Source organism: Hydractinia symbiolongicarpus, chromosome 3, assembly GCF_029227915.1.
Source record: "Hydractinia symbiolongicarpus strain clone_291-10 chromosome 3, HSymV2.1, whole genome shotgun sequence".
Lineage (NCBI taxonomy): Eukaryota > Metazoa > Cnidaria > Hydrozoa > Anthoathecata > Hydractiniidae > Hydractinia > Hydractinia symbiolongicarpus.
Genome location: NC_079877.1, coordinates 30,989,480 through 31,006,270, shown reverse-complemented (window position 1 = coordinate 31,006,270; position 16,791 = coordinate 30,989,480). Strand labels below are relative to the sequence as shown.

The window sequence follows — 16,791 nt, the reverse complement described above, 5'->3', positions numbered from 1 at the left end:
CTTGTTAAACGCGATACGGTCATCATGAGAAAAACAAACCATATCAAACGAAATTTGTGAATGGTATATTTTGTCGCTGCTAAAAAAAAAAATTTTAAAAAATCAAAAAAAAAATAAAATCAACGAAAAATGATATCTCTTAAATTATTACGTGGTTGTTGTACTATTGAGAAAAGTCTGGAAAATCTGAAGCAAGCATGCCCAGTATTTTTGCATATTGCTCAACTTTATCGGCGGTACAGCCTATGCATTTATAGTAACATATGTTTGTAAGACAGATTATTCGCAAACAATATTTCTTAAGTTTGTTGTTGCTGTCTCCGCCATCTTTCGTTTGCTGTCTCCGCCATCTTTCGTTTGCTGTCTCCGCCATCATTCGTTTGCTGTCTCCACCATCTTTCGTTTGCTGTCTCTGCCATCTTTCGTTTGCTGTCTCCGCCATCTTTCGTTTGCTGTCTCCGCCATCTTTCGTTTGCTGTCTCCGCCATCTTTCGTTTGCTGTCCCCGCCATCTTTCGTTTGCTGTCTCCGCCATCTTTCGTTTGCTGTCTCCGCTATCATTCGTTTGCTGTCTCCTCCATCATTCGTTTAATTTTTTAGAACGAATCGATAAAAGCGCATAGGTGCATTGTATAATAAGACTCGGCTGGCCGGGGTAAGTGATTATATGGAGAAATTTTGTCCCGATTAGGTAGGATCGGTGATGAACTTTTGCTTAGGGATTAATTTCATCCCGACTTCTTTTAAAATTACGAAGATTAGTTAGGGATAAAATTTGTCCCGCCTAACCAGTATCATGTACGGTAATTTTTTAAATTACTCGCGAGTAAATAAACATTCTCAAAAAAAAAAAAGCAAAAAAACCTGCATGGTAAATAAATATTGGAGTTTGTTTCGTATCAAAAATAAATCCGTCTAAATTGACATAGCATCAAAATACGATCTACGGAAATTACATTAGCTCAGTAATTGGTTGATTTGTTCTGGCGTTCGACCAATCAAATGCTCAGCATTTTCATAGTTACTTTTAGGGTCCGTAATCACAGCGTAAACGGCTGAAAATGCCATTTTTATCAAATCTACGGCTTTCTTACGAATCGTATCCCTGAAAAGAATATTCATTAATCGGAGCATCAATTTATAATAGCAAACAAAAAAATGTGCTATCGAGTGATAGTTGAAATCAAAAAAGTTACCTCACCTTATGCGTGTACTTCGTATAAGTTCCAACTGAGGCATGTTCAAACTGTCGGGATGTGATAAATACTGATCAAACTTTGTCTAAACGTATTTTAAAATTGTGTGTGAGATCACGACGTTGTGAAAACTTCTGGTTGAGGTATAGCATGCGTTTCGACTGAGAGATCGAGACAAAACTAATAGAAACTCAACACAAGGACACTAAAATAGTAAAAAACAAGTCCAATATGGGTATGTAAGGCGTGCGTGTGAGTTGCTTTATGCGGTTGGCGTGATATTGGAGGAATGCTGCAATGATTCGAATTAACGCCAACATTTTGTCAGCAGTCGCCCCCCCCCCCCCCCCTAAATAATCGCTCACGTTATGTCTCAAAGTTCTTTAACGCTTACATTAAGCGCCTTTTCTATTCAAGAAACCCTTAATAGAATATTCTAGTTATTTTAATTCTCTCGCAAGGTAAAAACAAAAACCCATGTTTTAAGTTTTCATGAAACATTTCATCAGTTGAGAACTTTTATACTGTATTACTGTCTTTTTTTATGTTTATATTTAATTGTTGAATTTTTTTTTATTTGTGTTACTTGTTTATAAAAAAATTTTGCTGTTCGAGAACTGCTGCTGCTAAATTTTAAACTGAAAAAAACCCATCTTTTTCCGTTGGAAAAATTTAAAAGCACTCACATGATTGAGCGCCCATATTAAAAATCAGCGCCCAGGGCGTAATTCTAATCATTATGGTGGTTATCCAAAATTTCATTATTTCTAATTTACAAAAAACTCACCATGGCTGTTTTAACCAACTGTTCATCTATACCATGAGTAAGAGATATCTAGAAAATACAATTATAAGAAATTATGAATAATGGCATGGTTCAAACTTCTACACGCATATACGATATATTCTACAGTAAAGACGTTTTCACAATGTTTGGAATTCCTGAACTCTCCTCGCTGCTAATTCGAAAAATAACTTTCCCGGTTGACTTCTTTCGTTGCTCAAGGTTTAAGCGAGCACTGAGAGAGTTGGGATTACATATTCTTTCGCAACTTTAAAAATACCCACTTTTGAAGTTTTTTTAAGATAAGAATATATCTAGGCTGGAAATTATAGTTGTTTATAAATATTAAAGTCAAAGAACCTAAAACATTCTTATCTGAATCTGCAACTGAAGAATATGTTAAAGAACATTTACTTGCGAGATATTCAGTGAGCAGTTGATAAATTTTGTTACCAATTACCATTCGCTTACAGTTGTTACAATTTGACAATGAATAAAATAAATAAAATAAATAAATAAAAAAGTTACTTTTTTATTTTCATTTTCTTTCAAAGGCGTGTATATATTTCCCAGACCAGATCTGGAGAGAATAAAAGATGCCTGTTCGTTCGTCAACGTTTCGGTGTGTGCATCGTTCTAAAGCAAGAATGAAATATTGAAGTTACACTAATTGCCAGAAATCTCCATAAGTCGAGTGACACTTCTATCTTCACCTGTTCAAAGTTGAATAGCAAGTACTTAAGTTAGCAAATCCTTCTGAAATTTCTCAACTGTTGGGACACAAAAATATTAGTAAGAATTGGTAATTGATGGGAATGAATTAAAGCGTCTAAAAAGAAGATACGATTTATCTCGTCAAAAAGAAATTCTGAAGACAGGGAAAACTGGTCAATGTTCTCTTGTTATTGTTTTGGCATTGGGCTATATTACAAACATATGCCCTGATAACTCTACAAAGGGCGGAAAAAATTTCACACAAAAATAGATACACATCAACAAAAAAGCAAACACTTAAATTTGTAACTAATGAATGCGAAAACATCATAACAAAAGGAAACCACTGAAAGCTACAATTACGTGGTAAGTCACACGAAACTTACCTGAACGGCCAACATTTCTAACTTAATGTCAGTGAATTCGTACACGGCTAAAGTGACTTGCATCTGATACAAACAGTTCACCATGTACGTCGCCATGTCAGCAGAATTTAAACGACTAGCGGCGAGAACACAACATTGAACCAACGGGTCTAACAAACACGAGAAGATCTAAGAGGAAAGCAGAAGAATTTACGACTGGATGGCGGTCAGTAAATTTTACTTGTTAAAAGGAAACTTGAAATGTAAGCACGGATTGGAAAATGGTCTTCCAGTTCGGTCGAAAGTTAAGAACAAATCAAAATTAGCATCTAATTTTGCTTGAACACGTCTCGTCTACGAATGTATAAAAATAATCTTTTCCGTCAATATTTTAATTAATTACTAGGAATGTTTTTGACTGACCTGGAGGTAGAAGTATCTGACAAAAGAAAGATACGATAAGGTTACAAAAACTACACAAGTAAGTGAAAGTAAAGTCGGAAGTAGTTTCTCCAAAAAAAGTTAAAAAAGTTAAAAATAACCTCTACCTTCCCATAATCCTGTTGTCTTTCTTTGAGAGGAGTAATAGCTGAGTCATGGCTTGAGAGAACATCTTTCAACAACTGCATTGTCGTATTAACAGTCTGCGAAGGACTTAGATCTGGTGGCGGTATATCTACCTAAAAATACATGAAGACAATGCATCCGTGTATAACAGATGGGTTGATGACATCAAATACTTGCAGGTTGACACTAAACACTGGGAAACACCAATTAGCAGAATTTTGATATGTAACATAGGAAAGTTATTCACCTTCTCTGCCAGCTTACTACCATAACAGGACAAACTGTTAAAAAACATTTGATGACTCAAGTGTCTCATCTCTTCAATACTTGCTAACATGGTAACATCTTCGGATTCAAAAATAGCGCTAAATCCAGAGAAACAACTTAGTTTCGTGAAAAGCTGAAAATGAAAACCACTGAAGAATTGTCTACTCATTCGAATTTGTACTTATGATGGAAAAAAACTCCCAACCTCAAATAAGAGCAACTCTTTCGGGGAATCAATACTTCTACTTCTCCCAAAATAAAATGGCAACCCAGATTTGCTCAAAAGTTAGTAGATACGGTTAGATCAAATATTTAGGGTGACCACTCATTAAGACGCAAATCAAGGAGTGGTGGCCGCCCTGATATTGTAAAATAAGAAAAACAAACATCTGTACAGGAGAGTATCTTCGTAAAACTTGAGTATATTTCCAAGACGAAACAAAGTTGGAGCTTCTGCTTCGGAAGTGATCACTTGTTCCACTCGAACCTATAAAAGAAAAGAAATTTGCTTTTGTTTACTAACTCACGTGGATAAAGGGACACAAAGAGGTGTGACAGTGGGGTTTTTTATACTTCTGTCAGTAGCACCTTTACTGATTCACATAATAAACCTGTGCACTTAAATTAGGTTTTATTTAGGACTTATAGAAAGGTTTTTCGAATATACAGAGAGTTACAAGACGGAATATGACATGACAAAAAATTTGTTCACTCGCCTTAAAAGGTCTGCACACACCATCCATGATATGATTGAGGATTTCCAAAATCATAGGTTTGTGATCTAATGAACAGACGTAAAGCATTCAGAAAGAAGAATATGTACAACCCAGCACAATTATTTCAGGAAAAATGACCAAATTGCGAATATTGGAACTAGAAGCAATTAGCAACGCTACTTATATGTAATTCACACGCATTCACACTTCACAGCGAAAAAATATTAGGCGGAACTGATTTTCGCTGAGGTCAGCATGTCACGCTATCTCGAATCCTTTGGTTTTAGTCGTAATGTGAACTATTCTACAAAGGGAAGCGTTGTTTACCTTGTTAAAATCAACAACTTTTGCACGCTTACGCAGTGATGGCAAGTTCATGTTGTTTGGTAATATCGGAACGTCGCCGAAAATATCCAAAAAATAGGTCGTGAATGTTTTAAAAAATAGGCCTCACATTAAAGATACACAGTTACGAAGGGAAATACATACATGTGCGCTACTCAAGGTCTATACACTTTAGCATACCTGCTATTTTTGTGCGTCGTAATAAGCTATGAAGCAACTCTTTCTCTCCAGCAACGGCTTGATGCAACCAGGCTAGAATATCACCAACGTATCTAAAAAGAAAAAAGAAATTCGCTAACAAACGAAAAAAGGGGTTTGGCATAGTTTGCACACAGTGAGGACACTAACTGTACTTATAACAACAATCAACAGAAGATAGACGTACCTAACTGGATCGTGAGAATATAACTCGATTGGTCTTGGCGTACCACCCGAACCTATATAACACAAGAAACCTGAAAATTAAAGCTGGAAACATGCGAAATAGTGACTTTAGTAACTATCCAATGTAAAAGCAAAGCAGAGAAGCTACTAGAATATGTTTATCTTATAACTTGACTCTTCGCTCTTATTTATTTAAAAGAACTCTTCCATCTCTCAGACTCTTAGTATCCCAAAAACACCTCACACCTTCCTAAAAGTTGCACTTACCTCCACGAGTGAGGGCATCAATAAAGCATCGCACAACTGCTGTTCTTCGTGCAGTAGCCAGCTCATCGAATGTATACCGCAACAGCACTTGTCTGTCTTGTAAAGCTTCGATCGCTCGACACAAACCTCCACTGACGTCAGGAATATCACCAGTCATACCACGACATTCCTCTTAAAAACAAAGATAACATGAATTAAGAATGTGCAAATATCTAAAACGAAAGATCATTTCACCATTCACTCGAACAAGACGGATATGATTGTAAAAAAAGTTGCAAAATGTGTGGATAAACGTATGGATAAAGAACGAACACTTACAATGGAGTTTGATTGTAAAAAATGTGTGGAGCAGCTGTTGAAATGAGGATAAAGTAAAAAAGAATTTTTGAAATGAAAAAGAGGAAATGTGTTGGTGCTTTTTTGTTTCCTTCCAACACAAAGCCTAAAGTTGGTTTAAAATTAACAAATGCTTTCGATTATATGGATGACAGTAAAAAGATGATTCGTATAAAATAACATTTATGGTATCGATGTAATGAAGTTATTACGTACATACCTTGTGTCCACCTGTATAATTTTTCATAAGCCGTTTCTTGATAAAGCGCCATTGACTCCATAATTTCCAATCTACAATTTATTTATTTAAAAAATTTTAAGCTATCACCATTAGTTTACAACTTTAACAAATTTGGTAAAGTTATAAACTAATGGTGATAACAAATATTTATATTAGTTTACAGTTCACAAATGTAAGAAAAACACAGAAACTGAATGTGCAAACTTTAGAAAAGCTGTTTTACTTACCCTGCAGTTTGTTGTTTTGAACGAAGAAGCATTTTACAGTCCTGATGTATTTGCTTGGCTCTTGTTAATGCGTTAAAAAAATCCTGAGAACAAAAAATTATGACAATCAACAAATTTTATTACATTCAACGTATTGCTATTAATTACTACAATTTCTCTTATTTCTATCCCTTCAGCAACTCTGCTTTCTTAAAATCCCTTGTTTGCAGACTCAAACATTGTTAAAAAAACATGTGGTAAGGAATCTATCTGGTAGAATTCGATAAGGTAGACAACAATTAAACCACATACTTCGTTTACAATACTATCCTTCGATACTCTCAAAGCCTTTACTTCATGTTGTTTGAGTTGATATTTTTCTAGAAAGGATTCAGCCAGAGTGGACTGAAGTTCAAGTTGTTTTCTACAAAAGAATTATATATACAAACGAATTATCTACATGTGCTGCAATCATAGCTTAGTACCTTATTTTATGAAAGTTTATAAAGCATGTCATTAATTACCAAACAAGTTTTTGTCTCTTTTAATTATTTACTTGCCACCATACATTTAGAAATTTATATATAACTGTTCTTAGTTAAAATGCTGCATAGTGTTACGAAATTCTAATAAAATACCCAGTTTTCCTGACCAGATCAAGAAATGTTAACACAAATTTAGCTGTCATCTAACAGTTGTTTATTTTTACAATAAAACCTCGTCATATACTAAGACATTACACACCTTTCATTTTGAAGCTTGGTAGTTTTTACAATCAGTTCAGAAGTGGACTCTTTTGAGTTCTAAACACAGATGAAAGATTATTGTTATTATTATCTTACCCAGCATAAGCTCTTTAGTTCCTAATAGAACTGTTATCACTGAGTTCCTGCAAGGGGGTCCTAGTAACATTTAGAGCTTCCATTGCAGGTATGAAAAGCATGCAAGCACAATAATTGCTTAACTAGACAACCGCCTAAGATATCAATCCTATTCTCATGTAAAAGGATGATTTGCACTTTTATAGCCTCTGGCTTGACTCAGCTGAGGTTGAACCCAAGACCGCAATGGAGACTAACGCTCTACCACAAGGCCACCAGTCGGTTAGAACATTAAGTCAAACAGATACAAGTAAAAAAAAAATTGAATACCTTCAGACGCTTCGTCATTTCTTGACAACATTTGTTCATTGCTTGAACATCATCAGAAATTTCATCCAATTTCTACATGTTTAAAAAAATGTATGCAAAGATATTAACAATCTCTGTGGGGCTGATATGAAAGCGTTTTTTATGCTAAAGAATAACCATCTCAGATTGTAAGATCTAATTGTGCGTGTTTTAATGTGAAAAGTCATTATACTTTAACATGGCAGATATAAAAAGTTTTTTAAAAGTTCTACATTTTTCAGCTTGCATAACTTATAATAATAATAACTTCTTTTATACTCCTTTACGGGGATTTACCTGGACTTTACTCGTCATATACCAGTGTAAACAACATGTAATCACTTTCAAAACAACAATAAGAGGATGTTAATTCAATTTAGTAAAACCAGCTCTGTTAAAAAAGGCAAAGTTAATCCTTAAACACACTAATCAATAAACCAACCTTTTTGACATCACGGAACTGTGTCTCAAATTTTTCACTTATATCAAGACTTCTCCGTTCAACATCACCACGTAGATTACGTCTTGCTCGTAAGGTGTTTTCACCAAAAAATGTTGATAGAGCCTTTAATGCATCAATCAATTCCTATAAAATAAAGAATGGAGACCTACAATCATGGAAAAAATGAGAGAAAGGCAGTTGTTGCCCTGCACACATGACAGGCAGACAGCATTTAAAATTTGCTAGTGGCATTCTCTAGCATGCCTGCACTATAAAACAACCATGGAACTTGGCCACGCAACAATTAGTACTCAATCTGTAAAAAATAAATGACGACACAGTGATAATGTAGTTTCTTCACATTTTTAACACTTTATGAATTCTCTACTCTGTGATTTCAAATTATGCATACACATAACACTGTATGCTCTTGATTTTTAACTTAATATCAAAAGACAAGAGCGAAGTCTCCATTTACATTACATGTTTACTTTTAATGTTTCTGTTAAAAATTCTCTGTTGCACGAGTAGTTGAAATATTACATTATGTTCTCTGAAAGAAAAAAAAAATTCGAATTTTGAATATATAAATATATATCTTAAATATATATCTTTGATTTTTTTATGATGTTGTTTCTTCCCTTCAGTATATACGTATCTGCGTTTGAATTTATATAGGTTATATGCTTTCATAAGATAAACAACGTAAAAACATCACAACGTTCAATCTCTACTGTCTGGTCAATTCCAACAAAAAGGGTAAAATAAATGCTCAAATGCATATTAGCATCTTTGTTGCGTGATTGCTCAACATGATAAAAATTTATGTTTTCTTCGTTTAAAAATAAAGGGTGTTTAAATATTTCATTCATATTTCCTTAGACAGTATTTGATTCTTTACATAATCTTGTTAATTTCTTTCATTATTTACATTTTGATTTGTATTTCTTTTGTAAATAAAAATGTAAAATGTAAAAATGTGAATAATGAAACTTTATTTCGTGTACAGTAACCCTGTATCTTCTTCACCGTCGTTGGAAGCACAGGATCCTAATTCGAGCTTCAAGCTCTTCACAATAGAGGCAATAGGTAGTCTCTGGGTCACTGAGTAGACAACACTAAAATTCAAATAGAAGACCTTTTCCATTGTTCTTCTGTTCAACCCTTCTAACTAGTAATGAATAAAAAACAAAATCCTTAAACATCAATTTCAGTGCTCTTTATCTTTGAAAAATATGCATATAAACAGCCAAAAGCCAACGTGGTTACATAAAAGAATCAGCAAATGAGCCAACAAGTTAAAAAAGAACATCCCCTGTGCAATGACCCTCAGGCATAATCCATCAGTTTCTTTTTTATTTTTCAATATTTGGTGTTGTTGTGTTGGCTATGTTTGGCTAAGTTGAGGTTTTAGGTGATATTTTAGATTTTCACAAAGCTACAACAGTCGTTTGTTATCTAGAACAGCTAGTTTATTATAAGTAAAGTAGAGGGCATAAAAAAATAAAAATAGAATAGAATTGGTAGATCAAAAGTGTTTACAAAATTACAAATATTCTTATTTTCAGCGCAGTTAGTTTTAAAAGACATTTTTTTCTTTTTTTTTTCTTGTAGCTATGTACAAAGTCTTTTCTGTATTCTTTCAAAATACTTGCAATCAGCATTATCTTTTCACATTATCTTGCAACGAAGCCAAGATAATAAGCAACAACATTTTACTAAAAGACTGTTTTGAACAAATTTATTTGTAAAGAACAACTCAATCAATATACCGTTGTTGATATGACAAAAGGGTCAATCTCAAAATCAGCATTTCGGGAAATAGCAAAACAAGTTTTTTTTAACCGTTTTTTTTTTAATTTCTTTTGTCTCGCAAATGCACCAGTTACCATTTAAATGAATTATGAGGGTGACAGTTTTAACTTTCTTTTGCCTATTGTCTAGTTGTAGTCTTCATGATGGATATGGAGGAATGGGTCCTAGTTAAGAGATTGGCCCTTTTTTCATGTTTCACTATAGAAAATTCTTTGAGGTTTGCCTTTTTGCATAGAAGTATGTTTTGCCTAAAAGTTGTCAAAATATGCTTAAAAAGGTCTAATAAAGGAACTATAAATCAAAAAGCAGTTCTTAATACTTTAAACGAGATAATTAACCGAAAAAACGAAAATTACAAGGTCTTTGATAAACTAAACTGGAAAAGTAAATGTCATAATGAATGTCACTCGTTTTCTTCTTCTTCTTCTTCTTCTTCCTCTACCTCACTCTCAGAAGAGAAACTCTCCTCGACCTCTTGGTCTGGACATAGCAGATCTTTATAAAATTGATGGTGGGGGGTTGGGATGGTTAGGTCATTGCAAAGTTTCAAAAGATCCTCATGCTTGGCTTTAGATATTAGAAGTTTGCTAGTGTAAGCTTTTGGTAAAGTGTAACCTGAGGCCTCTGAAGCTACATTCTGGCGCATACTTCGAATAACCTTCATTTTTTTGAACGGTGTGGCTTGATCATATGTGACTTTGTATAGAATGGTGTCTGGTTGTTCCTTTTCGAACCGCATCCAGGTAATACTCCCATCATTGTTCCATCTGACTTTTTGGCCATCGTCATCTTTATTGACATTTGTCACTTTCATATCCTGCTTCAACTTTTTCAGGTCAAGGATGTCAGTGTGTTCCAAGTTTTCAACAAAATAAGGATTTCTCCTGGCAATTGATGCTACAACAGTCCATCCATAAGGGTCGTATATCTGCAATCCACCTTGAAAAACAAAAGTAAACTTGAATACTGATATAAAATTTTAAATAGATCAGTGCTGTACTGATAACATAAAGCTCAGTATTTTAATCGTTTCTACGTTACTAGAAATGCATGCATGTTGAAGTTTGAAGAATGTTCATGTTCGATTATAGAGAATAATGTTAACTTTGTTTATATAAAAAACTGGTAGATAAGAGGTATACCTGACTTTCGCTCTATAGCTGAGTGCATCGAGTCCACTTCCATGTGGGAGTGCCCTTGAACCATGAAAATATAGTCGATTGATTTGATGGTTTTGTGGTTATGTGCCATATACAATAACAAGGCAGCTATGTATTGATTACGGTTTTGACCTCCACACGTGTCTGAAAACATTACCAATTCTTTACCATGAAACTGTTCCAAATAGCGGTGGATAGTAGTACCAATCTCATTACTTCCTCGTTTTCCTTCACTTTCATCCCAGATGTAGCACTGTCCCGTTTTCGTGACTAAATTGAAGGCAGTAGAGTTATACGTACACAACTTCCTCATGTAGAAAATTGTGCTGACTTTATCACATGGTGTATACAACACGGCTTCAAGATCAAAATTGAATACAAGTAGACTGGCATCTTCTTTTCCTCTTGTCTTGTAAGCTAGTTTCAGGTCCATCACGTTCTTGTTGTTACTGATGTGGGTTTGTTGGGTTGCTTCTAATTTTTCTTTTTCTTTGGGATTACTTCTAGTATATTTAACACAGATTTTGCATTGGTCTTTTTTTGGTTTATGTATTGCTATATTTTGAGATTTAACAATTTCTTTGTAAGTACTAAGCGCTACAGGATCGTTGACACCCTCCTTTTGACAATCAGCTAGATACAGTCTATGCATTTTGATTACAGTTAGTTTGGAAAAGTTTGTGGTATCTTCGATGTAGATTTTTTGGCTTGATTTCCGCACATAATGAGCAGGGACTTTAGGGAATGAGTTGATATGTGCCAAAACCTGTTTTCGTCTCACATCAGTTAGTTTGTGTTTTGGAGTCTGTTGACCTCTGCTATCCGGTTTGCTGAAGCCTTGAGTTGCATTTTGACGGGTATATCGAACAAACTTTCTAGTTACTTGTAACGTTGATAAGAAAACGTTTGCACAGACTTCAGCTTCTTCATTGTTAGTTTTACTGAGGAAGTACACAAGAGTTTGGTTTCTTCGCGAATTCTCTCCCTTTTTTGTTGCTCTTTGGGCAGGATCTTTTGTTGAAGTCATCGCGAGAATGTACTGTCTCCTTTCGTTGTCTGAACGAATATTCCAATATCGCTCATATAAAAGATTTCGATCCTCTATGGTGAAAATTCTTGCACATTTGTTCTTGCACTTGCATTCTACCCATTGCATTGGTTTTCTTGCTGGCATCGTCTTTCCCTTTTGGGTTGTGTATTCTTTACCTTCCAACTTAAGTCGCTTCCTTGCTTTTTTTTTGTTCAGTTTACCGCGCTTTATGGTTTTTTGTGGTGTTCCTTCACAAGGAGCTTGGATTAAAGCTGTCCACTCGTGGTAAACTTTATCCTCGCGAAACTGACATACTTCCCCACATACAACATCACAACCTTCTTGAAAATGGCTCTTGTAACCAACAAGAATGTATGCAGGAATAACCAATTCCAAGGCGGCTTCTGGACGTCTTGGCTGCATCTGAAATTGTTTTTGCGGCTTAGTGGTATGTCAAAATAGAAATATATGTGTGTGTGTGTGTGTGTGTGTGTGTGTAATAAGCACTTACCTTATTAGTGTGTATGTATGTGCATGTGTGTCTGTGTGTACTTGTGCAGGTGCATACACTTACTTTCACTTGAGCATATTTTAGGTCCCAGGCAATAAACGTTCCCTCAGTATGTCTGTCCTCATCAAAGTGCTCCCACTGTTTAGCATCAATTACAGAAACTATTTCAAACTTTCTTTGAGTATCTACCAAGGGTATGTTGTGGACAACATCTGCTCCAGGAATCAACTTCCCAACAAACAGCTTACGATCCTGATCCATCAAATAATACAACCTTTCACTGGCCGCTGGTGTGAACTCTGTATCATCTTCCTATATGAAAAGGATAGATCTAAGTTTACAGCAAGACATCAAAGATTTTAGGGATATGACACAGGGTTTTTTAAATTAACTTTAGAAAATACGCCCACAAAGGTTGATTTTAAATTGGGATAATAAAAAGACAGGAAAGATGTCAATGTAAATTTTGAAATTGCAAAACAAGAAAAGTACGTGCCTCCGCTCTTTCATTTTCTTCTTCTTCGTCACTGCTTTCTTCTTCCACTGGTTTCCATTCCTCATCTTCGTTCTTCTCACTATCTTCCTCGTCGTTTTCATTTGAATTCACAATCCTGGCATTGCCAGCAGGATGTAATTCAGCTTTAGCAACATATGATTTAGTTCCATCATCAAATACTATTTTGCAACTACCAGAAGCAACTGAATGTATGACTCCATACACCTTTTTGTCTTCACCACAACTTGTTGAGAAATGGTTTTCTGGTGCAGATTTTGGATCATCAAAGTAGGTTGCATCGACCCAAACATGCTCACCAGAGACAAAGTCTTGAATCTGTTGACAACGTAGTTTTGCAATTTCTGCTGCCATAAAACTTTTTAATCTAATCTAAACTGCAGAAACACTTCTTTTTACCTAAACATTGCAATGCAATCACTTCTCTAAACCTAGGAAATCAAACTTACTAGCCTAAACAATGTAATGACTTCTTTAAACCTGAAAAAGATAGAACATCAATGTTGGGCCAATCTCAGCATTAGGGTTATAACCTGGTGACAAAGTAAAGAAAGCATTTTTACAAAAAGGCCAAAGTAGAGATTGGCCATTATGTGAAACTTTAACAAATTCTGAAAAAAGGGCCAATGTAGGATTTGGCCTTTTTGTCATAATTCAACATTATGATTATTGAGATTGGATCAAATACAGAAGACCTGTGGAATTAGCTCTTTAAGTCCTGATGCAGATGAAAGAACTGGATCTTCTTGTTCAGATTCAGCAATAAAAAAATTTTTGTCGATTTTGAGATTGGCCTTTTCGTCATATCAACAACGATACACAAAAAATTTCACAAAAAATGGCTAAGAACTGTTTTAGACAGGATTAAGACAATAGTTACATTATGACGTGAGTTTGGCGATGTTAAAGTATATATTTTTTTAGGTTTTGCAACATTTTTTGGCTATTAGAGACAAGTTAAAGGCTAAGAGAGTCAATATCTCAGACGATCGCTTCTTGTGTTTGAGGTCCCCAGTTTAAACCTCCCTAACCCTTCTCCAGGAAAAGTAAAGAGAGAATTACAACATTTTCCAGGGTGAAGTAACTTTTGATAGAAAAAATTTATAAAACAAAAATTGCTTACAAGTAAAATAAAAACAAGTAGCTACTAATTGAAGAAGTAATCAATGGTATAAGTGGTCGACTGTGTTTTCAGACCACATGATGGTTTACTTTATCACAAAGTGAAAATTTTTGCGAACCGACTTTACATTTCTAATTCCAACCCTGCAATGCCAATATGTTATTGTTTTGTGACATTAAAAATATACTTAAATGATTTGGCTCACAAATTGCCAACCTCCTTCTAATAATCCCCATACAGTTAAAAACTGCATAGGTGTTTGTGAAATTTGTGTTCTATGCCATTTAGGAGTTGGAATTTAAAGTTATCTCAAAAACACTGATTTTATTGAGAAGTTTTACTTTTCTAATAAATTCAGATGACCTTAAAAATGAGTAAATGTAATGTAGAAAAAATTAGGGTTACATTATTCGGGTAGTTACTATATCCGGCAAGCTATTGAAAGAATGTATCTGAAAAAAGTATAATACAAAAAAGAAATTCCTGTACATGTAATCAAAATTTTAAGCTTCCATCAAAGTTCTGTTAGAAGTTTAGGTTTCTAATAGCTGCCAGCTTGAGTTTATATTATTATAATATGACTGTGGACTTGTTATAGTTAAATGATTTTTGTTATTAAAAAGATAATAACACCAGGTGAGAAATTTTGTCTGATTTATAAGGCAATCGTCAGTATTTTGTTGCAAAAATGCCACGTCTGTTTTTTGAGCATCAGAGAAAGGTATATGACGATGTTTCTAGCAGCCACTAGCTCCAGTTGTACTTAGTGTATAAACTTGAAAATTTGCCTGTTACCATAAATTTTGGTGCTGAATTGGTCATTTTTATTGAAAATGATCAGAAAATTTCATGCATGTTAACCTGGATCCAAGAATAGCTACTCTAAGGTGCCATATAAACGTCCCCTCCTGCTTAATAATTTTCAGTCACCCCCAGACCTTATTTAAACCCCCTGTTTATTAATTTTGGAGCTCAAGGAATCTTACTTACCATACAAATTTGAAAAAAATCAAGTTTTACCATGCCCATTCTAGCGTGTTTTTTGTGTCTGATACTGCCATTATGTCAAACCAAACCGATTGTTTTCTTGCCTCGTAAATTTTGTCACTGCTTTGGTATATTTGAGCCATGGCTGGAGAGGGTACCGATAAGCCGCAAACGCCCGCATATATACGGGCGAGTTTGAGTGACTTTTTAATTAAAATTGGCGATTGTCCCCCGAAACCGTCCGCACTTTCCCGAACTCGCCCGGAACATTCCCGAAATGCAATTTCTTGTAACAAACCATGTGGACGATGGTTGGGAAGAAGGCACTTGAAAAGAAAGGATTTAATAAAGTTTATATATAAGTTATTTATAAAGTAAACTTTTTCAAAAACCATCAAAAACAGTTCTTCTAAGAACTTTGCTACCACATAGTAATAAACTATTTTAATTTTTAAATAAACTATTTTAATTTTCATAGATTTTTTGAATCATATATTACTGTCTTTTTTTCTTTTCAGGCATTGTTCGGGCCTATGCAGGGTTTTTCGGGCGAATACTGGATTTTTTTTCAAAACGCCGAACTCGTCCAAATACGCCCGCAATTTTTACGACGTATGCGGCTTATAGGCACCCTCGTCATGGCTGTTGGTCTATATGCCGTGAATCTTAGCTCTTTTAGGTTTTTTGATCGCACTTCTGTGTTATACTTTTATGTTATATGTTTATTAAATTTTTCAGAAAATTCCCACCCCTCCCTATTTATTTGAACCCTCCCACCCCCAGTTTATTTGGCACCTTGAGTAACATTTTTTGTCCACTACGAAAAATAGCCATGGCATGACAGGTTGCGTCTGCAAGGATAGGGGGAAATGGCGAACATGACATGTTTTGACGGTGGCATATGTATTTGTAAGTCGCATGGTTTTAAAAAGTTGTGCTGACGGGAAATCCATATATGACTTCCCTCTGCCTTTTTTTCGTCGCTAGTTTTCTTGTTGATAAAAATATTTTGCGACAAAAGGTATTTATTGCCGGACTGTTATACTACTGAAAACACATGAGAAAGAGATTACCTTATCATTGTCTAAGCGAGTTTCTAGTATCTTTTTTAACTTTCTTGATAAAGGATTTTGTGAAGAAGATGCACTCGTGTATACCTCTGCAGCTCCATCCGCCATTTTCTTTTATATTTATTTCCAAACTTGCTACCTTTTTTATTATTCATCTTTTGATCTTAAGCAGTCATGTTTTAACGTTTATGTGCCAGTATTTTCCGATGTAGAAAGGTGCCTGTCTTTAAATGTTATTTGCTGATAAGCATATCAGAAGAAAGGTCGCAATTAAAAGACAAAGGCTAAAGTTATTTTGTAAAAGACACATGAATTTAGATATTAAGTTTTGCTCAATTTAGATATTAAGTTTTGGTTATCAGATATCATTACTATATTATTTGTTTTCTGAAATGCTGAGATAATTTTTTAACGAGGTGGGATTTAACAGCGGCTTTTATTATATATTTCTATTTTTGCTTACTGGCTGCTGGTTATAGCTAGCTAGATAATTTTTGTTTGGCTAGCTAATGATGTTTTGTTATATTGGCGACATTGGTTATTTGTAGTCCCTTTACAAGACAAACATTTTTATATCATATAA

General features: G+C 34.7%; 2 protein-coding genes across 2 annotated transcripts; both read right to left on the bottom strand.

The window, feature by feature from the left end:
• Positions 1 to 870: 870 nt before the first annotated feature.
• LOC130636773 (conserved oligomeric Golgi complex subunit 6-like) lies at positions 871 to 16,371 on the bottom strand. Its single transcript, XM_057446617.1, has 19 exons — positions 16,212 to 16,371; positions 7,999 to 8,142; positions 7,539 to 7,610; positions 7,132 to 7,190; positions 6,700 to 6,811; positions 6,409 to 6,491; positions 6,161 to 6,231; positions 5,605 to 5,775; positions 5,339 to 5,390; positions 5,134 to 5,225; positions 4,609 to 4,673; positions 4,288 to 4,379; positions 3,873 to 3,990; positions 3,607 to 3,738; positions 3,080 to 3,247; positions 2,508 to 2,615; positions 1,983 to 2,030; positions 1,201 to 1,280; positions 871 to 1,104 (listed from the first exon to the last, which is right to left on the bottom strand). The coding sequence occupies exons 1-19, from the start codon at positions 16,314 to 16,316 to the stop codon at positions 957 to 959; spliced, it is 1,920 nt and encodes a 639-aa protein (XP_057302600.1). The 5' UTR covers positions 16,317 to 16,371; the 3' UTR covers positions 871 to 956.
• Positions 9,863 to 12,426, bottom strand: LOC130636772 (uncharacterized). The gene is made up of 2 exons (XM_057446616.1): positions 10,956 to 12,426; positions 9,863 to 10,752 (listed from the first exon to the last, which is right to left on the bottom strand). The coding sequence occupies exons 1-2, from the start codon at positions 12,424 to 12,426 to the stop codon at positions 10,217 to 10,219; spliced, it is 2,007 nt and encodes a 668-aa protein (XP_057302599.1). The 3' UTR covers positions 9,863 to 10,216.
• Positions 16,372 to 16,791: the final 420 nt, after the last annotated feature.